Source organism: Myotis nattereri (assembly GCF_964212035.1).
Source record: "Myotis nattereri genome assembly, chromosome: 18".
Taxonomy (NCBI): Eukaryota; Metazoa; Chordata; class Mammalia; order Chiroptera; family Vespertilionidae; genus Myotis; species Myotis nattereri.
This window is the reverse complement of record NC_138093.1, coordinates 197,941-224,122: the sequence shown is the minus strand read 5'-3', so window position 1 is coordinate 224,122 and position 26,182 is coordinate 197,941. Positions and strand designations below refer to the sequence as shown.

Sequence of the window (26,182 nt, the reverse complement as noted above, 5' to 3'; positions counted from 1 at the left end):
TTGTCCTTCTGCCCAATAGAAGCAGCCAGCTTATGGGTGAGGCAGAGCAGATTTCTGTGGGAGACCTGCTGCTCTCCCACGCTTCTGACATTATTGGAATAAACACTCATATGATTCAACCCTGTCTCTGCTGAATTGGCTGAAGTACTGACAGCCAGCCGGGGCTCCTTGGTTGTCTGTTCACAAAAGTTTTTTTTAATATATATATATATATATATATATATATATATATATATATATATATCCTGCATTTATCAGATCAAAACCAACCCGGTAAGTCTCCCCTCGGCCCCGGCCAGGGGAAGGCAATATATGTATATATATATATTCAGTCTAGAAAACTCTACTGAGGTACATATGTGGATTGGTAGTAGTATTTTTCAGGTTAGGAGGACACAGCATTTCAAAGATAAATTTACCCTAAAAATGCATAGCTTTAGCACCGTTTTGATCAGGCTACTTAGAGAATTTCTTTGTTGCAAGCAGACAAAATCATTTGTAATTTTAAGTAAAAGGAGTGGTGATAACAAATTATTTTGAAAAATAACTGGGGTGGGAATTCACTGCCAAATACTAAAATATTTTTCAACAGGAGAAACATTTGTAATACTCCATCATTACCATAAAAACTGAAGAATTAATTTTAAGTGAATATTCAGTAGATAAATTCAGTTCCTCAAATCAGTGGGGACATATTTGATGTATTGAACTGATTAACCAGTTGGTTGTTTTTTCAGTTTTATCTCTATACCTGGATCGTTGGAATTCTTTAGGTGATTCTACCCATTATTAATTAGTAAGACATAATAGGATAAGCTCTCCTGTTGAAAATGAAAATGGGTACCTTTGGTGGAAGAGAATTAAACAATCTGCAAGACCCTAGAATTCTCTCCCTTGTTACCATCATGTTCTGTGGGGTGTAGCTCTCCTGGAAATTAAGGAGAGAAACGTTCCAAAATGGCCTAGGCTTGTGCAAACTTAGAGAAAGGAAACACGTGTATTTGCAGAAATGCTTTCCCACCGCTCTCTAATGCGTCTTCTACAACAGCGATTCGACCTTCGCTTGCACGTACCATGAGGGGAACAGGTTAAAAGTCGCTGCTCCGCAATGTGAAGGTTTTGTTGTTTAATTTGGATGGAGCAGGAGGCACCAGGATAAGAAAGCAAGGAGAAAAGCTGGCCGCTGCTGAGCATTAAAAAGAATTGCCTGAGGGCGGGGCGGGGCGGGCAGGGGGCGAAAGGGCGGACAGAGCGGCGGGTTTTCGCTCTTAGGCCCCGCCCAGCTCTCGGGTTTCACTCCGGTCCGCCCGCGGCCCTATAAGAAGGCGCTGCAGACGCCGCGGGCGCATTGCTGGTCTCGGATCCTCCGACCATGTCCGGTCGCGGCAAAGGCGGGAAGGGCCTGGGCAAGGGCGGCGCCAAGCGCCACCGCAAGGTGCTGCGCGACAACATCCAGGGCATCACCAAGCCCGCCATCCGGCGCCTGGCGCGGCGCGGCGGCGTCAAGCGCATCTCCGGCCTCATCTACGAGGAGACGCGCGGGGTGCTCAAGGTCTTCCTGGAGAACGTGATCCGCGACGCCGTCACCTACACGGAGCACGCCAAGCGCAAGACGGTCACGGCCATGGACGTGGTCTACGCGCTCAAGCGCCAGGGCCGCACCCTCTACGGCTTCGGCGGCTGAGCCCGTCCCCCCGCCCCGGCTCCCCCCAAAGGCCCTTTTCAGGGCCGCCCACTCCCTCTCGGAAGAGCTGCGCGCTGCCCGCTTCACGGGGAAATGAGGCAGGAGTGACAGGTTCGCCCTCGGGGTTCCAGCGCCGGGACCTGGAGGTTCGTGGTGGAAACTCCTACCCAGAGGCCGGGAAGGGCTCAGCCACAAGCTCCGCCAAAAACTCCATACCCCCCCCTGGCGGGGTGCCGGGGGAATTTCTGCAAAGATTCCCGCTGGCGCCCACGGAGACCCAGATGCATTGACACGGGACTTGTCACCAGGATGCTGGCTCCCTCCCCACCTGGTCTCGGGGGTCACAGGAAGGTGGGCAGGTGGAGCCCATGCGTCTCCCGGCCTGTCGTGCGTCCCTGTGGAACTGCCTCAGGGATGTGCAGTCTCGGTCAGCCCCTCCCTACCCCCGGCTGAGCAGTGGCGTCGCTGTCAGCTCGGGGCCAGGGTTCTAACTGAGTCTTCACTTCCTGTTCCTCGGGCTTCAGTTTGCATTTGAAGGAAGAGTCGCCTCCCACTTCATCGTCCTCTTAACCACCTGCTGTGCGTCATGAGACGGGTTTCTGTGCCTTTTTGGTTTGTAACGGGCCATTTAAACACTACGACATGGTTACAAAAAGCTTTTGAAACATGTCTTCGGATTGAACTCACACACTCGCTTTGTGTAGCAAAACCGAAGGCCCTTTCAGGCCAAATGTTCCTGGAGAAAAGGAAGTGACGACTGGCCAACGTAAACTTCACTGCAGTGCCCGCTGGAACCGTGGGCGGGACACTATTCGGTGCCCGGCCGCGAGTTTTGGACAGAGTGGGGCCTGGCCTCTCTCCCCTCCCCCACCTCTCCCCACCCCATCCCACCGGGGTTTTTGGCTTCGGGTTGGAACTGCCTGGGGCCGGATTAACCCCGAGTCCGGCCTGGGGCCTAGGCGGCCCTGCCCATCGTTAATCTTCCTTAAATGTATTAATGCCTCGCGTTGGGGTCTGAACAGAGGAATGCGCTGCTGGTTTCCCGGTGTTTTGTTTCACAAGCGGATGCCCAAAGCTCTACGGTGGGTCTTTCTCAACATTTAGCTTAAAGATAAAAGGGCCTTTCAAAGTGAGAGGCAGCAAACATTTACTTGAGACCAATAAGGCAGGAGCCCGGATCGTGTCCCCATAAGGAGACAAACAGAGGAATTGAGGGGCAAGGGAAGGGGAGCAGTTACTCCCACCGCAGGAAGGCGTTGCTGCCGCCACAGAAAAGTTAACACAGTGACGCTAGGTCTAAACATGTTTTTGTTTTCAGTCTGTCACCCATCAGCTCAGTACTTAACAATGTTTGCTTTCTTTTCCTGTCAAGCAGTTCTTTGGGATACAATGTTGCCCTAGGTTAGGCCTAAATGTAATTTTGACGCTTTAACCCTTCAAGGTTTGGGGTATAAGTAGCTCCAGCTCCATTTTGGGTGTTTTTGTTTGTTTTTTGAGGGCACATTTGTTCAGCTGGGGCCAGTGAAAGCACAGCTGTGGCTCTGAAACTATTACAGGAAAGAAATGAGCCCCTGGGGCTGGCTTTAGCTCCCTGGAAAGTCAGAGGACGCGGCCAGGAAGATCGATTCAGGGGTTCGCCTGCATGAGCCCTGCTGCCCATAGCTCCCCTGCTGCACGTCTGTGGGGACCCTCCGTCTCATTTTAAAGCAGGTCCCTTTCTATTTGTTCACAAACTACACCACACATTTGGGGCAGCCTTTACTCTCGATAAAATAGCCACTTTCCCGACATTTGCCTCCATTACTATTACAAATACTAGAATGTATGTCAGGCAAAGAAAAGATGTCAGTGAAACACCATTTAGTTCGATGTTACCGCCAAAATTAACCCAAAAGCAATTAAACACTGTGTCTCAACGAGACCCAAGCCTTGGAATTTAGATGCACATGCCCCTAGGCAGCATGTAGCAGTTTCACGTCCAGAAACCATAAAGTACTTAGTGCCTGCACTTACTAAGCATTTGTGTACTTCGCCTGTACTTCCCCCCAGACTCGATGTGTTTACAGCTCTAACACTGACAACTGAGTGGCTCTGAAAAGAGCCTTTGGGTCAGGAGTGAGGCCGCGTGCTCGCGCGCCTACTTGGAGCTGGTGTACTTGGTGACGGCCTTGGTGCCCTCGGACACGGCGTGCTTGGCCAGCTCGCCGGGCAGCAGCAGGCGCACGGCCGTCTGGATCTCGCGGGACGTGATGGTCGAGCGCTTGTTGTAATGCGCCAGGCGCGATGCCTCGCCCGCGATGCGCTCGAAGATGTCGTTGACGAACGAGTTCATGATGCCCATGGCCTTGGACGAGATGCCGGTGTCGGGGTGCACCTGCTTGAGCACCTTGTACACGTACACCGAGTAGCTCTCCTTGCGGCTGCGCTTGCGCTTCTTGCCGTCCTTCTTCTGCGCCTTGGTCACCGCCTTCTTGGAGCCCTTCTTCGGGGCGGGCGCGGACTTGGCGGGCTCGGGCATGGTCGGGAGCTCACTGGAGGTGGTTGGCGAGAGGAAAAGCAAGAGCAGAGCGTCCTGTGTCCTATTTATATAGAACCTCGCATGCAAATAAGGTGATAAACCAGAGCCCTGTGTCTGTTGGCTCCGGAGAGCAAGCTCAAAACCTGGCTCTGCCCAATCAGAGCGCGAGAATCCCAAACTTGCACGTTCACTGGTTTAGAAGAAGCTGAAACCTGAACCAATGCCACACCTGCTTCTTCGCGCCACAAACGTTTATAAAAAGTGCCGCCCGCGCAGTTTTGCTTTTGCAGCCTCTTGCGGTGGAGTTTGTAGCCAGAATGTCCGGCCGCGGCAAGCAGGGCGGCAAGGCGCGCGCCAAGGCCAAGACGCGGTCCTCGCGGGCCGGGCTGCAGTTCCCCGTGGGCCGCGTGCACCGGCTGCTCCGCAAGGGCAACTACGCCGAGCGCGTCGGGGCGGGCGCGCCCGTGTACCTGGCGGCGGTGCTGGAGTACCTGACGGCCGAGATCCTGGAGCTGGCGGGCAACGCGGCGCGCGACAACAAGAAGACGCGCATCATCCCGCGCCACCTGCAGCTGGCCATCCGCAACGACGAGGAGCTCAACAAGCTGCTGGGCAAGGTGACCATCGCGCAGGGCGGCGTGCTGCCCAACATCCAGGCCGTGCTGCTGCCCAAGAAGACCGAGAGCCACCACAAGGCCAAGGGCAAGTGAGGAGAAAGCAGGTTAGGAGCCTGGACGACAAAGGCTCTTTTCAGAGCCACTGACACTTTCAGAAAAAGCTGGGACGGTAACTTGTACTGTTCTCTCGGCAGGAGTTTCCACTTTAGCATTTAACTCCAGGGGAAGTTAGAGTTTGGCTTGTTTACTTAAAATATGCGGGCGTTCCTGAAACCCACGTTGGTAAATTCCTGGCCCTGTTTCTTCGGGACAGCTGTGTTCATGCCCTGAATTCCAGCAGGTGAGGATACAGCAAGGAATGCAGCCTTGGGAATTGCCCGCCTAGGAACCCAGGTGGGGGAAAACAAATAGGCATAATGCAGCTGTTTAGATAGAGAATAAGTGGAGGTAAACGCTGTAGGTAAAGGCGCTGCATGACCAGAGTCCTACCTAATGGAGAAAAGGATTGAGCCCAGCAGATGTTAGGGGAAGAGGACTCCAAAGAGGTGAAAATGCAAAGGCCTTGACAGGAAGTGTGTTTGGCCCTTCTTGGGAACAGTCTATGAGGCTATGAGGTCAAAGGTGGGCATGGGGGTGAAATGCGACCATAAATATAGGACATTGTGGGGTGTGTACATTATGCACAAGTATTTAGCTCGGTCGGTGTGGCTCCGTGGTAGAGCATTGACCTATGAACCAGGAGGTCACAGTCCTATTCCTGGTCAGGGCACATGCCTGGGTTGTGTCCCCAATGTGGGGCGTGCAGGAGGCAGCCAATCCATGATTCTCATCATTGATGCTTCTCTCTCTCCCTTCCTCTCTGAAACCAAAAAATATTGAATAAAATAAAAATAACATTAGTCCTGATCTCTGACATAAGTTTGATAATACAAATTCGCTATGGAATGCAACCCACTTTTTAAAAAAAGACACCAGAGAAATAGTATTAATGTTAGCATGTGGTTTACAACCTGAAAGATTTGAGGGGAAATGGTTTGTAATTCAATACATAGGTCCGTTTGTTGCTTGTCTTTGCAGAAAGCCTGTTGAGTAAAATGATAACACAACAGACCCCTCCACACAGAAACACGGTGATGCAATGAGGCAAGTTGGGTTGTGTGGAAGCAGGTGCTGAGATGGAGTTTGAAGTGGAAAATGATTATCAGGTCCCCAAATCTGTGAAGGGAGGAGAGTGTCAGACTGACACAGGCCAGATAAACATGGGGAGCTCTGGAGCCAGTATTGTCTGTTAAGAGGTGCCCCCACATTAGCTCTGTCCCTGGACCAGCCCTTACCTCCCCACATTGCCCATCACTGGATGTGGGAAGGACAGGGAAGGAGCTGTCTGCACTTGGCCGGTGAGTCTTTCCTTCGGGGGGAAGTCTGGGCACTGCATTCGCATCCCTGAAACAGGTACATTAACATGAATAGAAAGACCAACATGGTGCCCTAGCTGGTTTGGTTCAGTGGATAGCTCGTCTGTAAAGGTCCCGGGTTTGATTACAGTTAAGGGCACAGGCCCAGTTTGTGGGGTCGATCCCCAGTAGGGGGCGTGCAGGAGGCCGCTGATCCATGATTCTCATCACTGATGTTTCTATATCTTCCTAACTCTCTGAAGTCAATCAAAATATATAGTAAAGCTCAACATGGAGCATTGTCTATATTGGCCCTTTTTTAAAAAACAATATTTTTATCTCCACACTGGGGATCGAGCCCACAACCTAGGAATCGAACCGTGATCTCCCTCCTGGTTCCTAGACCACTGCGCCACGCAGGCAAATCTCAAACAAAAGGACCCCCAGTTTGCCTTCGAGGGGGAGGGAATCCTGTGGTCACTGGTCCCACCGGGGATCAGACCCAGGCCCTTCTGTGTGTAAAGCAGCCGTGCTAATGCTGCACTAAGGAACCACGCACTCAGGGTGTTTGTGAGTCAATACAGTAGGAAATGTTTATAATTATTTAACTCAAACATAAATTTGGTGGGTGTTTCGGTTTTTTGGAGCTAAATTCCATTTCCTGTGCATCTCACCCGCACGTAAGTTTGAAATTGCTTCAAATAGAGTCATTGTAAACACACGAGAAAGAATTATCTAAAACCATTCTTGACCCTGTGATCGCTTCTATGTCCGGGATTATGTGTTCTGAGCGTCCACCGTGCCGCGAGCCACGCCCCTGTCAAGGCGCTGCCGCCCACGGGGCCGCCTCTTACATGGCGGGGCCTGCACAGCCCACGGCAGACGCCGGGCGGGGGCCAGTGGTCCCCATAAGCAGAAGCCACCGCTCCCGGGCTGCCCCGCATGCGGCTGCCCCAGCACCGACGGATGTGGAATTCTGTGCGTTAAGACGGAGGGAGCGCGGCCTATGAGCCAGGAGGTCACGGTTCGATTCTCGGTCAGGGCACGTGCCCCGGTTGCAGGCTCGATCCCCCTTCCTCTCTGAAATCAATAAGAAGATATTAAAAGAGAGAGAGAGATGGGAGGGAATTAAATAAAGGATGCCACCCCAAAATACATGTGCCTCTGGCATTTTGATTATTTTGAATGTGAAGCACTTGAAAACAACAGATTTTTTTAAAAGGCATCCTGTGCAATTACATAAAACTGAGGAGGCTTAGATAACAAGGTCACCCTCACCAGACCAAAGCTGTGGGCCCTGGAAGACACTCCAACAGAATGTCACATGCAAACCAGACGTGCATCTAGGTCTCCAGGTGGATCCATGTCTCGAATGGGAAAAAGAAAACCTAAGCATTTTTTTGAGAGAATATGTATAACCTAGTAACAGGAAGACCTGTTAAGCCTAACCTCAAAAAGTGCAAGTCCTGCCCTAGTGGCTTGGCTCAGTGGATAGCGCACAGGCCTGCGGGCTGAAGGGTCACGGGTTTGATGCCAGTCAAGGGCATACGCCTGGTTTTCCGGCTCAATCCCCAGTAGGGGGCTGGCAGGAGGCGGCCAAACAATGATCCTCTCATTGATGTTTCTATCTCTCCCTCTCCCTTCCTCTCTGAAATCAATAAAAATACTTTTTTAAAAGTTCTGATCACAGGAACAACAAAATACAAGTCCTAAGAGGGAGGGGAGACAAGTTATTAAAAAAATTGGGCTCCTGCCATTAACTTTCTCCCCCGACAAAGCTGATAGGACGTGAGGGCAGGCACTATTGCAAGGTCTAACATTCCCCGCAGACTGACTAGTCTGCAGTACACGCCTTCACACCACCATGAAAAAGGCAGCCTCCATTTTTACTGCAGCCCTAATTTTTTAAAGTAACGCTAACGGTGGATGATGTCTCAATGTTTTCAATGATGTTCTTCAGGGGATGTTTCTTTTGAAAAAGACATCAGCCTCAGTAAGAACGCAGCAAACGATAAGCGTGAATGTGCTGAAGCTGCAACTCGATGGCTGAGCGTCTGCGTCTTTAAAGAACGTGAACACAAACCTTAAAAGGCAGCGATGAGAGTCCTCACTCCCACCTCCTCCATTACGAAGTCGGAAGCGGGGCAACGTGAGCCGGGAAGGCTGGAGGGACATGCGGAGCCGGCGGCGGGTGGACAGCGGAGAACACACGGGAGCTAACCCTTCTGCTCCTGCCTGTGTACCCACGCGGCCCTCACACAAGCGCATAGGGGGCTGGCCAGGCGGTCACCTGCGGCATCGGGACCGGGACCTGTGCGTCCATCCCTGGGGCCAGGGCCTGTGCGTCCATCCCTGGGACCGGGGGCCCCTGTGCGTCCATCCCTGGGACCGGGGCCTGTGCGTCCATCCCTGGGGCCAGGGCCTGTGCGTCCATCCCTGGGACCGGGGCCTGTGCGTCCATCCCTGGGACCGGGGGCCTCTGTGCGTCCATCCCTGGGACCGGGGCCTGTGCGTCCATCCCTGGGACCTGGGCCCCTGTGCGTCCATCCCTGGGACCGGGGCCTGTGCGTCCATCCCTGGGACCGGGGGCCCTGTGCGTCCATCCCTGGGACCGGGGCCTGTGCGTCCATCCCTGGGACCGGGGCCTGTGCGTCCATCCCTGGGACCGGGGCCTGTGCGTCCATCCCTGGGACCGGGGGCCTCTGTGCGTCCATCCCTGGGACCGGGGCCTGTGTGTCCATCCCTGGGACCCGGGCCCCTGTGTGTCCATCCCTGGGACCGGGGCCTGTGCGTCCATCCCTGGGACCCGGGCCTGTGCGTCCATCCCTGGGACCCGGGCCCCTGTGCGTCCATCCCTGGGACCGGGGCCTGTGTGTCCATCCCTGGGACCGGGGCCTGTGCGTCCATCCCTGGGACCCGGGCCCCTGTGCGTCCATCCCTGGGACCCGGGCCCCTGTGCGTCCATCCCTGGGACCGGGGGCCCCTGTGCGTCCATCCCTGGGACCCGGGCCCCTGTGCGTCCATCCCTGGGACCCGGGCCCCTGTGTGTCCATCCCTGGGGCCGGGGCCTGTGTGTCCATCCCTGGGACCGGGGCCTGTGCGTCCATCCCTGGGACCCGGGCCCCTGTGTGTCCATCCCTGGGACCCGGGCCCCTGTGCGTCCATCCCTGGAACCCGGGCCCCTGTGCGTCCATCCCTGGGACCCGGGCCCCTGTGCGTCCATCCCTGGGACCGGGGCCTGTGCGTCCATCCCTGGGACCCGGGCCCCTGTGCGTCCATCCCTGGGGCCAGGGCCTGTGTGTCCATCCCTGGGACCGGGGGCCCCTGTGCGTCCATCCCTGGGACCCGGGCCCCTGTGCGTCCATCCCTGGGACCCGGGCCCTGTGCGTCCATCCCTGGGACCCGGGCCCCTGTGCGTCCATCCCTGGGGCCTGGGCCCCTGTGCGTCCATCCCTGGGACCGGGGCCTGTGCGTCCATCCCTGGGACCGGGGCCTGTGCGTCCATCCCTGGGACCCGGGCCCTGTGCGTCCATCCCTGGGACCCGGGCCCTGTGCGTCCATCCCTGGGACCCGGGCCCCTGTGCGTCCATCCCTGGGACCCGGGCCCTGTGCGTCCATCCCTGGGACCCGGGCCCCTGTGCGTCCATCCCTGGGACCGGAGCCTGTGCGTCCATCCCTGGGACAGGGCAGGAGGGACCGGGCAGGAAAGACGCCGGGGTCGCCCGCCACCGGCCTGCGCGCAGCAGCCGGAGCAGCGATGTGGCGTCCACAGGGCAACTTGGGTGGATATTAGAGTCACAATGCTTTTCTGGAAGACATAAGAGTAGGTACTATAGCAAAGGTATCACGTATGGACACAAACAAAAATGTCACCTTTGTAAAAAAAACGAAACAAAACAAAACGTGTGATCAACTTGGTGCGATCAGCCCAGGAGCCAGGCCGCTTGTGGGGACAGGCGGGGTCCGTGGAGCAGGACACGGCGGTCCACCCTCCGCCCAGCTGTGCCCCACGACGGTCCGCCCGCGACCCCCGCGCGGAGCGGAGGCCGGGCTGGGCCGGAACCGAGGGGCCTGGCGGAGGCCGGGCTGGGCCGGAACCGAGGGGCCTGGCGGCGCCCGGCTCGGGGGGGGGGGGGGGGGGCGGGTTGGGGGGGGAGCTGCGGTCCCCTCGGCCTCCCCGGCACCGGCGTCGCGCCCTTTTCGGTGGGAGCGGGAGGCGCAGGGCGGCCCTGCGGGGGCGGGGAGTTCGCCCGCAGATGGCGCCGTGGGCGCGGCCACCGGACCGCCGCGGAACTGGTCTGGGGTGTGGAGACCAGACGGTAACTTGCTTCCTTGACCCCCTCTGGATGCAGACGCCACAGAAGACGGCTCTGCGGTGTTTGCTGTTCCGGCGCCAGCGCCCAGAACAGTCCCCGAGAGGCAGGAGCGGCTCCGCGTCCTTAACAGACACAAATTTAAAGTGTGCTGCAGTCTCCGGCATTTCCTCTAGATGGCGACAGTCTCCACGGAATAGGAATTTCATTTCCATTTAAAATCATTTTTAAAAAACATTGCAGTACAGAATGCATTTTTTAAAAAATGTTGATGTTTCTGCTTTAGAACGAATTTAGAAATACTGACAGTCATAAAATCTCTGTCATAAAATCAGGTAGGTCTGGCAAATTGTTACATTTCACAGAAAAAGTTACAAATATGATATAACTGAACATCTACCTAAAAGGGGGCCCTGTGGCTTAGCTGGTCAAAGCGCCTGTCTAGTAAACAGGAGATCCTGGGTTCGAATCCCAGCGGGGCCTTCTTATTTGGTTTTGTGTTTTCAATAGTGTACATACCATTAAATAAGTTACAGAGGCATTGAGGCATTTATATAGCTGATTGGCCCTGTATTGAATTGTTATTTCAATTGTAGAAGGTCTCTTGACAGATAATTGCATCACCGTATGTGGGATTGGCATGAAGAGAAAAATGAATAACTTTTCTGTAGTTGATAGAAAACAATGGGTTTCAAAAGCAAGGAAAGTAATGGCAAAAATAAATGAATGGGAGTACCTCACACTAAACCACTTCTGCACAGAAAAAGAAACCATCAAAAAGCATAAAGGCAAACAACTAAACAGGAGAAGATATTTGCAAACAGTTCCTCAGATGATAGGCTAATATCCAAAAGATATAAAGAACTCATACCCCTCTTCTGGGTATCCACATTAAAAAATTAAAAACATTTATTCGTAAAGATATACATGCCCCTATGTTCATTGCAGCATTATTCACAGTGGCCAAGACATAGAAACTGAAGTATCCTTCGATGGATGGCTGGATAAAGAAGATGTGGTGCATATATACAATGCAATACTACCCAGGCATAAGAAAGGATAAAATACTGCCTTTTATGACAACATGGGTGTGTATTTTTTAATTTTAGAGAAAGAGGAAGGGAGAGGGAGGAAGAGAAACATCAATGCAAAAGAGAAACATTAATCATTGAGATTATGAAGCTAAGCAAAATAAGTCAGACAGAAAGGATAAGGACCATATGATTTCACTCATATGTGGCATATAAAGCAACACATGGACAAACAAAACAAACTCATAGACAAAGACAACAGAATGGTGGTTGCCAGAGGGGAAGGGGTTGGGGGTAGATAAAGAGGGTAAGGAGGCCAAATATATGGTGATGGAAGGATGAAATGTACACGTGATATATTACAGAACTGCACACCTGAAACACATAATGTATTAACCAATGTCACCCCAGTATATTTAATTTTATTAAAAAATGAAAACAAGAAAGTAATGGGTTAGCTGATGGATGATTGGTAAAACTGGAATATGAACTGAGCAATAATCATTTAAAGTTCTGTCTTGGAAGTGCAATCTTGGGTCTCAACCTGTGACAACCAACATTGTTAGCTACTAAAAAATGAAAATTCATCCCAGTAAATTTAAAGATTTCACTGGCTTTATTGAATCAGGGCAGCATCCCATCCAGTACATAGAAAGGTGCTTCGAGTTGTACAAAATGGAAGGCTTTATAGGCAGGAAGAGGGTGGGACAAGGAAATCAAAAGAGTGGGTTATATCGAGCCATGTCACCTTGCCTTAGGGCAGTGGTTCTCAACCTTCCTAATGCCGCGACCCTTTAATACAGTTCCTCATGCTATGGTGACCCCCAATTTCATCATTGTTACAAATTGAACATAATTAAAGCATAGTGATTAATCACAAAAACAGTATGTAATTATATATGTGTTTTCCGGTGGTCAATGGGGGGGGGGGGGGCATATGTAATATTTTCAACAATAGACAATTATTTAAAAAAAATCTTGTGTCATCTGTACAGTTATTTTACTTCCAGGCTTCCCTGAAGGCATGTGCAGCGAACACAGGACTGAACGCGTCACGGAAACCGTCCCAGCAGCTGCTCCTGGGCCCAGGGCCCCGGGGGCCTCGCCTGCCGGTCCTTCTGCCCTTGAACTCGGCAGGTTCATAACTTAACGTGCAATGGAGTACGAGGGGCCCTTTATTCATATCTGGATGTTTCCCCGGCGCTGCCTGTGAGCTGGTCTTTGTCCCTCGCCCGGAGGAGGCAGCACCCCGCAAGCAACGCGAGCCCCGCCCTCCTGGGTTCGTGGAGCACCCATGGGTCCCGGCTGAGGGTTACGGGCCTCACTGTGTCATCCGGATCGGCCGTGTCCTCTCCACAGTGCGCCCGCGCTCGTCAGCCAGACGAGGAGTGAGACTGTGCTGGGAGCCGGGGGGCGGGGGCGGGGGGTGACAGCGGGCGAGGAGGGCAGCAGGCGGAGGAGCCGGGCCATCCTGTCCCCATCGCGCACCCACCTTTGTCTCTCAAATCTCAAATCCTGGGAGGAAAGGATCAGAGGTCACTGCAGGTTGAGCTCCGCGTGAGGTTCCAGAAAAACAAAACAAAAAACAAAGCACTAAACCCCGCCTCCGGAGGCCGCAGGCTGGAACCTGCCACCCTCACACCGTGGGCGTTCAGGGGAGGTCTTCTCCAGCTCTCTCGCACCCCTCCGTCCAGCTGCGCACAGACCGTGCAGGGATCCTCTAGGCCCCGTTTCCCTGACCCCTAAATGCGCCCGCCTGGCCACGTCCCGTGTTCTCTCCAACCTCTCCGTCCTAGCTCCCCTACGTTATTTCTCAGACAAAAACAAAAAAAGAACCTGACAAATCTTATCGCCCAGCGGTGGTGATCTGAGAAATGTCTGTAATCAGATGTGAGCAGAGTCCACGATGAGATAGATATAAAATTTTAAAAAAAACACACACAAAAAACCGGGAAAAAAACTCACAGCTGGCCCGTACGGGGATCGAACCCGCGACCTTGGCGTTATTAGCACCACGCTCTAACCAACTGAGCTAACCGGCCGCCCGGGGAGGGCGCGCTCACTTAGCCTTTGTAAAGTCATAGGAGACTCGTCAGTGTGTTCTTTTTCAACAAAAGGTTAAAAAATGTTCTCTTTCCTACAAAGAGAAAAGAGCCATCCGAGATGCGGTCGCGGAGGAACGTACTCCTCCCGGGAAACTTGGAATTGCTCTAACCGAGAAAACTCGCGGAGGCGCGGGTCCGGCGCTGCAGTGCGGAGCGTCCGACACGCGGTGGCGCCCGAGTGCGGCGGGGGTCCACGGGGCCGGAAGACCGTGCGACCGTGTCTCAGAGCCCGCGACCCCATCCGGTTCCAGGAACAAGGACCCCCAAACCCACGACCATCGGCGTCCAGGGTCAGGGCTGTTGTCTGAACCGGGAGAAACGCCGAGATCGCAGGGGAGATGCCCCTCCCAACCGGGCCTGACCGGTGTCCACGGGGGAGGGGCCCGCGCAGCCCTCATCCCTGGGTCGCCTCTGCTCCCTTTCTCTGTTGGACCCTACGATGCTCCCATTTTTTCTCTGCTTTCCTACCCCGTGTTGTGTCTCAGTGAATGGACCCCTTACGTGCAGCTGTCTACGTGCTGGGCGATCTTAAGCACTGACACTATGGGCCATGGAGAGCTTCCCTGTGCGGCGTGTAACTTCCACCTCCGCTGACACGGAACCTCCTGGGTTGGAATCTCCCTGGCTTTGCGTAATTTTGGAAATTTGGGCCGAACCCCAGTGACTCCGCGGGTGTCTTAGGATAACGCCTGCTTTCCAAAAAGGAGCAAGCGCACGGACTCTGAGCTCTGTAACTTGTAAATAGCATTTGGGGAAAATTATGTTTCCGCCCGGTTTCGAACCGGGGACCTTTCGCGTGTGAGGCGAACGTGATAACCACTACACTACGGAAACGACTGCCTAGGGGCCCTGGTGCCCCCCCATCCAGAACAGAGGAGACTGCCTGAGTGGCCTGGGTTTGCCACAGCCTTGCATGGAAAAGGCACATTGTTGTGGATTCCCCCCCTTTTTAAATTTTATTTCAAAGACTTATAACCAAGCAAAGGCTTGACCCAGGGATCAAAATATTACACAAATTCCAGGCACTAAAAGCTAAGAAAGCATCCTGGAGAATTTTCGTGTGTGAATTAATGATATTCCCCCCTTCCTCCCCCTCCCCCCCTGTTTTATTGAGCTATAATCTACACATAGCACTGCATAAGTGATCCAGGGTTCAAGGACAAAGTGTGACCCATGAGGAGGTGAGCTACACATAAGAATTGCATGATTTGGCCAATTTATACTAAAAGAAGCCGGGCAAGTTTGAGTAAGAATGGATCTTACGTGTATAGAATTAAAGTGAAAAGAATATAAAGTTGAATCAAATCAAATTACTTGACGTGGTCTTACTAGGCAGAGATAGTTGATTTAATATTTTAACTCAAGAGCCTGGGGACATCTCTAATTTTTTATTAATTACGAATTATAACCAATTCTTAATTAATTGGCTATAATTAAGAATACTTAATTATATTTTTAATTACAATTAAGAATATAATTATTATATTAAGTTTACAGATTTTAATAACTCTAAAAATAAATGCATAATGCAAAAGTAGTATAAACATGCTGTACAGTTATAGTGCACATGAAAGCAAACTATGACAACAATAACACAAAACATAAGAGTGAGTAAACTTCTCACCTACACAGGACCAGCACGATGGTATCTGAAGGCAGGCATTAATTGTAGCTGTATATTAAGAAATCCTAGGGAAAGCACTAAAAATTGTTTTAAAAGACATAAATGTTAAAGTGATAGTGGAGGGGAAAATCCAAATCATGAAAAATGCTCATATATTTCAAATACAAGAGAAAAGATTTTAAAAGAAACAAAATGACACAGAAAACAACTTAGATTTTAATACGGAGATGTCAGGAACTATGTTACATATCAATTACCTAAACCGATCAATTATAGACAGCCATTGGAATGACTAAATTAAGGCTCTACTAGAAATTGGCCTAGTATTGCACAAGGAATTCATCCTCTCCCCCACATAAAATACCTGCTCCAAACAACCTACCGGGAGTGGGGTTCGAACCCACGCGGACAAACATCCATTGGATCTTAAGTCCAACGCCTTAACCACTCGGCCATCCCGGTGGCTGAGACACATCCTTGTTAAGTATTACCAAGTTAGTGCTAATTAGACCTGCTAGTTCTTGCAAGATTATGAATAAGTTTGTGAAGTTATTTGCCCCTTAGGCAACAGGGAAGGGCATTCGGTGCCCTGCACCCCCCAGGTGGTCAAAAGACAGTGAGCCCAACCTGCTCGGGAAAGACGGCCCTGGAGGAACGGTTCGCCCGGCGCAGGCGCAGGGAGCTCGGCTGAGGACCACGCTCCAATAGCACACGCACACGCGGTGATGCTCTGGACGTCTTTCAACTGTAAGAAGGTTTGAAAAATTCGTCACACAATATCGGCCCTTTTTATTCATTGGCACCGAAGCCCAAGAGGCCTTTGGATGGGAATGGACATGGTCATGTTCGTCTTGGGACAGTTGATCCTTCCCTACCCGTGACCTCAGGTTCAATCTAAGCTCCTACAGCGGAGGTTCCCCTGCGCCCGGCCCGGCCCATGCGTGTGACCTACTCCCCGGGACACGAGCTTCCGCGAGGAGGAGGAGGAAGGAAGACAAGCTCGGGGTCCCCCCGGGGATGGGCGCTCTCAGACCCGCTCGCGCTCTGCGCCAGGCTCGCCCAGGGCAGGCCCTGCTCTCCCGTCCGCGGCCCTTCCCCCCGCAGGTGTGTTACGTCACACACTCCCCCCAGCAAGTGTTTCCTGCCCCCGAAGACGGGAAGGGACGCCCGTCTGCTGTGAGAAATCCTGTGACTTTCGTTCCGGGCATCAACCTGACTGTGACTAAGTCACTACACACGAACTTACCGTGACAATCGGCATGGCGCCTTTGGGGACAAGCACTTTCTCTGCTCGGTGCTCCGGGGTGGGGTGGGCGGTCAGCCGCGGACGCTAGTGGGGGGCAGGTGGCCTGGGGCCCTGGAGATGGGGTGTCTCACCAGGAAGAGTCGGGTCGCCTTCCTGCTGTGGGACGTTGCGGGAATAAGACACGAGCGCACACGTCCCAGGTCGGTGACATGAGTCAGAACAGAACAGAAGTGTGACGTCGGATGGACCGACTCGCGGCCCCTGCCCACCCCTCGCGGGCACACTGGGCCCCGGCCGCCCCCGACCCAGGCCCTTGCGGTGTCCTCTGGGCTCGGCCAGCTTCTACGGGATGATCGCAGTCACCGAGAGATGGGGGACGGGAGTGAGCGCGGACGTGCCAAGATGATTCTTGAAATGTCCCGGGCGCCCGAGTTCCCAGTCCCGGGCGCGGACCGTCACGGAGAGCTCAGCTCCGACGCTGTGGAGGCCAAGGATTTGGGAGTGGAAGGAAATCAGTGTCTGAACAACAAAAAACAAGACAAAACAAACGAAGAAAAAAACTTCATGGACGGGGGGATAAAATGGACACATATGTAATACCCTTTGTAATACTTTAAGCAATAAAAAAAATAGTAAAATAAAAAATAAATAAATAAATAAATAAATAAATAAATAAATAAATAAATAAAACTGCATGGAAAGGATAAAGTCAAGGTTTTTACTTATTTGGAAATGCAGAAACAGAGCAGCAAGCCCGTTTCCGTAGTGTAGTGGTTATCACGTTCGCCTAACACGCGAAAGGTCCCCGGTTCGAAACCGGGCGGAAACAACCTCTCCACCTTTTCTGAGTTTTACAATAAAGACACTCTGCATGGCAAGTTTTAAAATAGAGCTCACCACGCATAACTAATCATCTCTGAATTGATGCACAAAGTTCAAAATAGAAGTCATGTTTTATTACCCAGTTATGACCTCCATACATTGCAGGGCCTTTCTCCGACTCTGCGGCACCCACCCTCAGCCTGTCCTTAACCCCATCTCTGCTGTCCCTTCCGTCATTGAACTGAAAGGCAAAGGGGTCAAGAGAAAAAACTAGTATTTTTAATATACACGACTTGGATATGGAGGGAAGGAAGGAAGGAAGGAGGGAAGGAAGGAAGGAAGGAAGGAAGGAAGGAAGGAAGGAGGGAGGGAGGGAGGGAGGGAGGGAGGGAGGGAGGGAAGGAAGGAAGGAAGGAAGGAAGGAAGGAAGGAAGGAAGGAAGGAAGGAAGGAAGGAAGGAAGGAAGGAAGGAAAAAAAGGGAAAGAAAATATGTATGTGTCTGATTGTGACGGTTTTAACCATAAAAAGCACCGCTGCCGACAGAGCTGAAGAGGAGCAGGCGAGGAGACGGCAGGCGGATGAAGCATAAGCGACTCGCGGAGACTCGTGGCGCTCGGAGTCCGCCGCCGCCGGACCCACCTCTCACCTCCGGGGCCTGCCCTGCTCGTGAGCCCGCGTCCTCTTTACTGAAATGTCTATGGAAGGCTTTATGCCACTTTTTCCTCAAGTCGGGTTTTTTCTTTTTTTTCGTTTTCCCTTCCTTTGAAGAGGGGAACAAAGAACGTTGGTGTCACTGCTGAAGATTAAGAAATGAAGCCAACATTTAATCCCAGCCTTACATCGGGGGGCTGTTTCCCACGTGGGAGGTGCTGCAGCAAAATTACGTTGAGGAAGAGAAAAACAGCCGTCCTGGCCCGTACGGGGATCGAACCCGCGACCTTGGCGTTATTAGCACCACGCTCTAACCAACTGAGCTAACCGGCCAGCTGCGGGGGCGGCCGCTTTTGCTTAAGAAAATAAAAAGTTTGCTGACATTCTTGCGTGCTTAGAACTAAAGGATGTCTCTGTCCTCTTTCAAAGCAGACTTTCTTTAGCTCGTTTTAACGACGACTGACGGGCAAGAGGGGAAACTGAAGCTCAGCGAGGAGAAACTCAGGGCCAGGGCCAGGGAGACCAGGGGACGAGAGGGGGGAAAGCCAGGAACAGGGGGGAGGAAGACGCTGGATATCCAGGTGCGGCTTCGCCGGCTCTGGACGCAGACGCGGGCGTCCCTGCCCCGCGTAGGTGGATCCTGCGGACGCTTGACCAGGAAAGGCGTCTGCAAAGAAACCCGAGCTCCTGCGGCTATAAACCTCCAGGCCAGCCCGGGGGACAGGATGGATGCCCGGCGCCTCCCGCCGAGGACTGGGCAGCATGGCCCTGGGCCCTGCGCTGTGGCTGGGCCCTCTGCTCCTGGCTTCCCTCGGGGGGTCCTCAGCTCCAGGTAGGAGGAGCCCGGGGTTCAGGCGGGGGCTCCGAAGGGGGCTCGGCTGAACGCTGTCCCCTCTGGGCCCCGCAGCCTCTCTCCTTAGGCGCCTCGGCGAGCACATCCGGCGTTTTCAGGAGAGCTCTGTCCTGGGCCTGAGTCTGGGTCCGGGGGTGGCGGCCCGCCCTAGAGAGGGGTGGCTGGAGCAGCCCCTGGACCCCTTCAATGCGTCTGACAGGAGGTCCTTCCTTCAGGTGAGGTCGGAGCGGGGAGCCCACTGTCTACCTACCCTGCCTTCTCCTTCCCTCTCTCCTCCGTCCCTCAGCCTCTGCGTCCTCTCTCTCTCCCCCAGCACCCCCTCCATGTCCTTCAGAATGAACCCTAAAACCACCACCAGTCTGGATGTGTGCAGACTTGCACTGACTTTGGAACACGCCCTGGCTCACACCCTGAGATATCTCCTGAATGAATGAACACGCTCACCCTTTTCCACACCTGCTCTGTACAGTCTCCCAGGTCCTCTCACCTCGGGGCTACGCCCCGATCCACCTGCATGTGTTACTTATTCTACAATTATCAACCTAGCAGGTGCCTCCCATGTGCTCGCCACTACACTTGACCCTGGGATATAAGAGAGAAAAAGTTGACCAAAATATCTGCTCTTGTAGGTCTTACACTCTAGGTGAGAGGACAACGGGAGGGAAATGAACCCATAAACAAGCCTGGTTCAGACACTACGAGGTGTAGGAAGAACGACCCCCTAGGGCAGCAGTTCTCAACCTGTGGGTCGCGACCCCTTTGGGGGTGGACGACCCTTTCACAGGGGTTGCCTAAGACCATCAGAAAACACATCTATACTTACATATTGTTTTTGTGGTTAATCACTATGCTTTAATTATGTTCAATTTGTAACAATGAAAATACATCCTGCATATCAGATATTTACATTACGACTCATAACAGTAGCAACATTACAGTGATGAAGTAGCAATGAAAATAATGTTATGGTTGGGGGTCACCACCACATGAGGAGCTGTGTTAAGGGGTCGCGGCTTTAGGAAGGTTGAGAGCCACTGAAAGACCCGGAGGAACAGGGAATAGAGAAGAGAGGTCAGACGCTCACAATCCCATTTCTTCCTCATCCACTCCCAGCGGTACTGGATAAGCGACCAGCACTGGGACAGCCGGGATGGACCCGTATTCCTGCATCTGGGGGGCGAGGGCAGCCTCGGGCCGGGCTCAGTGATGAGAGGTGAGAAGCAAGGGTGGGAGAGACGCAGCTGGGGGGTCGGGGGAGGGCTGCGAGGGCTTCACCTGCCTCACATGCCCCTTCCACCCTCTTCACAGGGCACCCTGCAGCCCTGGCCCCAGCCTTGGGGGCCCTGGTGATAGGCCTGGAACACAGGTTTTATGGCCTGAGCATACCTGCTGGGGGCCTGGACATGGCCCAGCTCCGCTTCTTGTCCAGCCGCCATGCGTACGTTGGGATGGGGAAAGGGTTTGGGGTCATGGGACTAGAGGTGGCTCCCCTGCCTGAAGTTGACCTTGAGCCTTTGGTTCATGGCTGTTGTTGTTTTCTGCCTTTCAGTGTCTTATTCCCTTTCCATCTCTGGGTCTCTGTCCCGCCCCATCTCTTTCCTTCTCATACCTTGTCTTCCCTCATCCCGTCTCACTGGCCTCCTCTCTGAAGGTCAGTCCCCTCACTGGCCTCAGTCCACGCTCCAGATGAAGCCAGAGTGACTGGTAGGGCGCAATCCCAACCACCACTCTGGCTGCCTCAGAGCCCTCTCCTCTGCCATCTCATCACAGTAAAGCCCCGTCTTCGCAGTGGCCCCGAGGTGTGACTGGCTCTGGCCCCGTCCCCCTCTGACCTCCACTGCACGGGCATCCTTGCTGTTCCCCACACATCCAGGCTCAGCTGTGTTGACCCTCTGAGCTCTCCCCCTGGGCTCCCCCCAGATGTTGCATATTCCCCCTCCCCTCCTTTAGGGCACCCTACTCCGCCTGCACCCCCTGCTCTGACCCCTCACCTGCTCTATTCTCCACACACTTGTCTGGAATCCTCTCCTTTCTCTGTCTTACCCTTGTCTCTGTCTGTCTGTGTCCCTCTGTGCTACTCCCTATCTTCCAATCTTTTCACAAACTCACCCGGTTTCGCACTGCAGTGGGGTGGCCCTGACTGCAAACGGGTTCAGGAAGGTTCGGGCGGGAAGAAAGCACTTAGAACAGACAAGAGGAGGTCAGACGGCCCAGCATCGCTTCTGTCCCCGCTGCCCCGTGCTCTCACCCACCAGCCAGGACACCCTCTGCCCGAGGACCCCCCTTCTCTATTGTCTGGTTTCCGCCTGCCCTGCCCGAGGCTTTCCGCTCCCGCTGCTTGGAAGCAGGAGGGCGGAGGCTCCCCAGGGGCCTCCCCGGGGGCCACTTCCGGACATGGATGTGCGGGTGACGCCTTCAGAAACACTTCCTGAGGAAGGAGCCCTGGCTCCTGGCCAGACACCCCTGCCCCGTCCAGATAGAGGGGTGCCCCAGGGATTGCAGAGGTGACCGACGCCTCCCCTTCGCCCCAGGCTGGCCGACGTGGTCTCCGCGCGCCTCGCGCTCTCCCGCCTCCACAACGTCTCCTCTTCCAGCCGCTGGGTCTGCTTCGGAGGCTCCTATGCCGGCTCCCTGGCCGCCTGGGCGCGGCTGAAGGTCCCGGGACCCCTCTGGGCGGACACGGGGGTGGGGTGGACTCGGGGTCCCCATCTCAGGGGACAGGAACACCCGTCTCCACAGGGCCCGGTGCACAGGGAGAGGGGCTCGCCTAGGGCCACGCGAGGCGAGCGAGCACAGGGCGGAAGATCGGGGGGTCCCAGCTCCCGCCCGCCTGACAACCCCCCCCCCCTTCCCAGTTCCCGCATCTCCTCTTCGCCGCGGTCGCCTCCTCGGCCCCGGTGCGGGCCGTGCTGGATTTCTCCGCCTACAACGAGGTGAGGACGCGGGCGTGGCCCGGGGGGAGCAGGGTCTCAGCGTCGGGGTCCCTGATGCGCCTCTTCTCCGGCGGTCGGACCACAGGTGGTGTCCAGGAGCCTCACGAACACGGCGATTGGCGGGTCACCGGAAGTAGGAGTGGGCCCGTCCCTGGGGGCTGGAGTGGGGAGGCGGCCTTCAAATTGGGGCCAGAGGGAAAAGTGCAGCCAGCTCGGCGCCCGGGTCTGGGGAGGTGGGACCCCCAGAGATGCTCGGACCCTAGGAGGCTGGCGCGGAGGAGGGGCCAGAACGTCTGGAGGGAAGAGCTTCAACGGGGGCGGGGCTGCTGTGGGCGGGGCCCGAGGAGAGTGGACCTATCAGGAGGTGAAGCTCGGTGTGGGGCGGGGCCTGAAGAGTGCACCCTATAGGAGGTGAGGCTCAGTGTGGGGCGGGGCCTGAAGAGTGGACCCTATAGGAGGTGAGGCTCAGTGTGGGGCGGGGCCTGAAGAGTGCACCCTATAGGAGGTGAGGCTCAGTGTGGGCATTCGGGAGCTCAGGAGGATGCTGGTCCTGGAAGAGACAGGCCGGGCCCAGACCCTGCTCTCCGCCGACAAAACCTTTCTTCCCCGCAGTGCCGGGCGGCGGTGTCCACGGCCTTCGCGGAGGTGGAGCGGCGGTTGCGCGCGGGAGAGGAGGCCCGCACGGCTCTGAGGGCGGAGCTGGGCGCCTGCTCGTCCCTGGGCCGCGCGGAGGACCGGGAGGAGCTGCTGGGGGCGCTGCAGGCGCTGGTGGGGGGCGCAGTGCAGTATGACGGGCAGGCGGGGGCGCCGCTGAGCGTGGGGCAGCTCTGCGGACTCCTGCTCGAGGGCAGGCGCAATGGCAGCCGCCCTGTGCCCTACCACGGGCTGCGTCGGGCGGTGCAGGTGAGCGCCCCAGAGCACGGTGGGCGAGTCCATAGACAAGGGCTCCGCCCACCCCGCTGTGCAGTCCTGGGCAGCCTGGAACCCTTCCCGAGCCTTGTTCTCTTCACCTGTCAAATGGGGATGACACAGGGGATGCAAAATTAGCAACGAGGCTATCTGTCCTGTCTGTCTTGTTTTGTCTTATTCTCGGCGCCTGCAACAGGGTCTGGCACACAGCAAGTGTCAATTAGTATTTAGACTTGAAAGAAAAAATATAGGTAGCCCTGAGCACAGAGTTCTTCTGAAGCCCAGAACCCGCACCTTCGGAATCCACAGTTGCGATCCAGCCGTTACTTAAACAGCGCTATCTGCACAGGGAGCTGTGTGAAGTGTTTCACATGTGTTATTTCAGTGAATTCTCACAGTCGTTCTAGGAGATCGACACTGTTGCTATTCCCGCTTACAGAGGAGAAACTGAGGTCCAAGATAGTATCACTCGCCCAGGTCTCACCGGCCATAGGTCCCAGTCATCTAGTACCTGAGCCTCTAACCCACAGGGACCCAGGCGCCCACCCCCTCTGACCACTGACTCCCAGGAGAACTCAGGCACTCTCTCTTCTGACTTTGACTTTTAGGGACCTAAGCTGCCAGACCCTGGCTTGCAGGTGGGAGGGGAGACATTTATGAATGTATGTGTGTGTGTGTGTATATTGTCCCTCAGGTTGTCATGCACAGCCTGGGCCAGAGGTGTTTAAGCTTTTCCCGAGCAGAGACATTGGCACAGCTGCGGGTCACAGAACCCCAAGTGTCCGGCGTGGGTGACCGGCAGTGGTTGTACCAGACATGCACTGAGTTCGGCTTCTGTGAGTGCCTGGCCCAACCCTCCTCTGATAACCTTTTTAAAAAACAAAGCCTATTGAAGTGATAGGTGATGGGCAATAAGCATTTATTTGTGATCAATAAGAATACTTGTATGAGAAGTACTGATTCAGGCAGAAACTTAAATAGTTTTCCAATTATGAGACAAAGACAATGGTTATTTATGAGAAAGGAAAGGGAACAATTACATCAACAGAAGGAAGGCATTTATTTCTATTGGTCCAGATAAGCTAACGTAGTACATGAGCATTCTAAACGTTTTAATTTTCAGTCCATCACAGCCCTGTCATTCTGGGCCATCACTGTCTGGGGTGCAGGAGGTGCCTCTCCGACAGGGCTGTGAATTCATTGGTCATTGTTGGGAGAGCTCAGCGATTAACTGAAGGGGGCTGGGGGTAGGGTTTATACCCCACACTTACAGATATCTCCCTCCAGATGTCACCTGTGAGGACCCCACATGTCCTTTCTCCAAACTCCCAGCACTGCCCTCCCAGCTGGAGCTGTGTGAGCAGGTGTTTGGGCTTTCAACCTGGTCCACAGTCCAGGCTGTGGCTCAGACCAACTCCTACTACGGTGGCCAGACCCCAGTGGCCACCCAGGTGCTGTTCGTGAATGGTGAGTATGCCATCAGAACCTGACCTCAAAGTCTCCAGCAGGTGCCAGCTCAGCACACCATTTCCCCTTTCTTCCCAGGGGATATGGACCCCTGGCATGTGCTGAGTGTCACTCAGGACTTGGGGCCCTCCGTGTCAGCCCTTCTCATCCCCAATGCCTCTCACTGCTTGGATATGGCACCTGAGCGGCCCTCAGACACCCCCAGCCTCCGCCTAGGGCGCCAGGTAAGACAACAACAAAAAGCCCTGAGTGATTTACATTTTCATTTGCATACTAATGTGCATGCTCCTGCCCTCACTAGTACTGGGATCTGACTTTCAAAATTCTTCCACCTCTTTACAGAGCATCTTGCAGCAGCTGCAGACCTGGCTCAAGCTGGCGAAGAAGAGCTTGGTTAGGGGTGGGGTCTGAGCCCAGCACCCTCGCCACTCCCTGCAGCCGACCTCAGACCAGGACATACTTGTTCACTGGACAGGAGAAAGCAGCATGTTTATGAAGAGGAAATTCCCAGGAATTGGCATTCAGCACCTGTTCCACATATAACTGACTTGTGTATGCAACCATCCTCCCTCCCAGCTAAAACAGCTCTGGTACAGACAAGAAGTTCTGCAAATATAACTGGGTGATTATTCTCATTGTGGATGTCGCTATTTTAATGGCAAATGTCAGAGAAATGTCACTGTTCATGCTGGTGCCCCACCTCCCCCCACCCCCCCCCACCCCCCCCACCCCCCCGCTAATCAGATTCTGGCTCACATTCTGCTCTGCTGCCAGGCGGGCACCTTCTGCAGGTCTCTCTCTGGCCCTCAGCCCGTGCCCTGCCTGCTTCATGCTCTGCTCATTAAAAGGCATCCTTAAGAAATGGAAAGACAAGTGAAAGAGTGAGTGTTTAAAAATTAGATCCTTCCCTCTTAGCATTGCACTTTAGCAATTCTTTATGTCATCTGGGTCCAAGACCTTTTATGCTATGTCGATAGATGGCAGATAGATAAATAATAGAGTAGTAGATGGACGATAGATAGTGGGTGATAGATAATAGTTGGATAGATCCTAGGTAGACAGTTGATGATGAATAGATTCGACAGAAAGGAGAGAAAGAAAAAAGGAAAGAAAGACAGACCTAAGGACGACCTCCATCACCAGGCAGAGGCATTCCAGGTGCGTGGACCAGAACCCAACCCTTGACTCCAAATCAGGCTTCCGGGTGCAAGTGCGTGAGTCCGACCGCGTCTCCAGATCTGGGCGGACCTGAGCCCAATCTGCATCTTCACATCTGGACTTCCCAGGCGCTGGGCCCTGAGCCTGACCGGTCACCTGGCCGAGACTTCCTGGTGCTGCGGCCACTAGCGGCCAGAAGTCGTCAGCTGGGCGCCGAGAAGCTCGGCGTCAATTAGTTCACTTTCCGTTCCATTCAGCACAGACCAGTCCCGGCTGGGAGGGCCCCGCGGTGCGGGTGTGTTCACTTGGGTGTGTGATGGAGGTAAGTCTGCGAGACAGACACGCAGGGAACCCGGCGTCTTGGCCTCGCCTGCAGGGTGTGGTGACCGCCAGCGGTTCCGCCCGACCTTTCCAGGCACTGGCCTCGGACTCGGTTCCAGGTGCGCGCCTGGCAGGCGGCGATCCCTGGGTGGCCAGGAGGGAGCCGCACGCTCCCCGGGGTCAGGACCATGGACAGCGCGCCCTGCATTAGCCGGGCCAAGTGAGGGTTTTCTGGGAAGGAAATCGTTTCACGGTACCTGGAGTTGGCAATGTGTGCGTTTGGTTCACATATTTTTTTTAATTTTTATAAAAGCCTGAGATATGGGACACACTGTTTCTATCTGATTGAATGCAGGCTGGAAAGCGGGCTCAACCCCATCGGGGAAATACTTCACGTCCGACTGCTGATGCGCCCGCATTTGCCCGGCACCGCACGGGGGGGGGGGGGGGGGGGGGCAGGGGACAGGGGACCCGGTTCCCGCTGCCCAGCGAGACCGCCAAAGGGGATTCACATGACCCGAATTCCCGCGCGTTT

At 54.3% G+C, this 26,182-nt stretch overlaps 4 protein-coding genes across 4 annotated transcripts; 3 read left to right on the top strand and 1 right to left on the bottom strand.

The window, feature by feature from the left end:
* Window positions 1–1,372: 1,372 nt before the first annotated feature.
* H4C9 (H4 clustered histone 9) lies at window positions 1,373–1,684 on the top strand (the record flags this gene model as incomplete). The annotated part of the gene is made up of 1 exon (XM_081113033.1): window positions 1,373–1,684. One exon carries the CDS (start codon window positions 1,373–1,375, stop codon window positions 1,682–1,684), a length of 312 nt encoding a protein of 103 aa, XP_080969159.1.
* Window positions 1,685–3,821: 2,137 nt separating this feature from the next.
* On the bottom strand, window positions 3,822–4,202 carry LOC308534491 (histone H2B type 1-C/E/F/G/I; the record flags this gene model as incomplete). The annotated part of the gene is made up of 1 exon (XM_081113007.1): window positions 3,822–4,202. One exon carries the CDS (start codon window positions 4,200–4,202, stop codon window positions 3,822–3,824), a length of 381 nt encoding a protein of 126 aa, XP_080969133.1.
* Window positions 4,203–4,519: 317 nt separating this feature from the next.
* On the top strand, window positions 4,520–4,912 carry LOC308534435 (histone H2A type 1; the record flags this gene model as incomplete). The annotated part of the gene is made up of 1 exon (XM_081112937.1): window positions 4,520–4,912. The coding sequence occupies one exon, from the start codon at window positions 4,520–4,522 to the stop codon at window positions 4,910–4,912; it is 393 nt and encodes a 130-aa protein (XP_080969063.1).
* A 13,832-nt stretch (window positions 4,913–18,744) lies between these two features.
* PRSS16 (serine protease 16) lies at window positions 18,745–25,253 on the top strand. Its single transcript, XM_081112493.1, has 12 exons — window positions 18,745–18,838; window positions 18,914–19,074; window positions 19,973–20,072; window positions 20,168–20,297; window positions 21,391–21,514; window positions 21,715–21,792; window positions 21,878–21,925; window positions 22,405–22,695; window positions 23,396–23,537; window positions 23,989–24,168; window positions 24,247–24,392; window positions 24,511–25,253. Exons 1-12 carry the CDS (start codon window positions 18,769–18,771, stop codon window positions 24,577–24,579), a joined length of 1,539 nt encoding a protein of 512 aa, XP_080968619.1. The 5' UTR covers window positions 18,745–18,768; the 3' UTR covers window positions 24,580–25,253.
* Window positions 25,254–26,182: the final 929 nt, after the last annotated feature.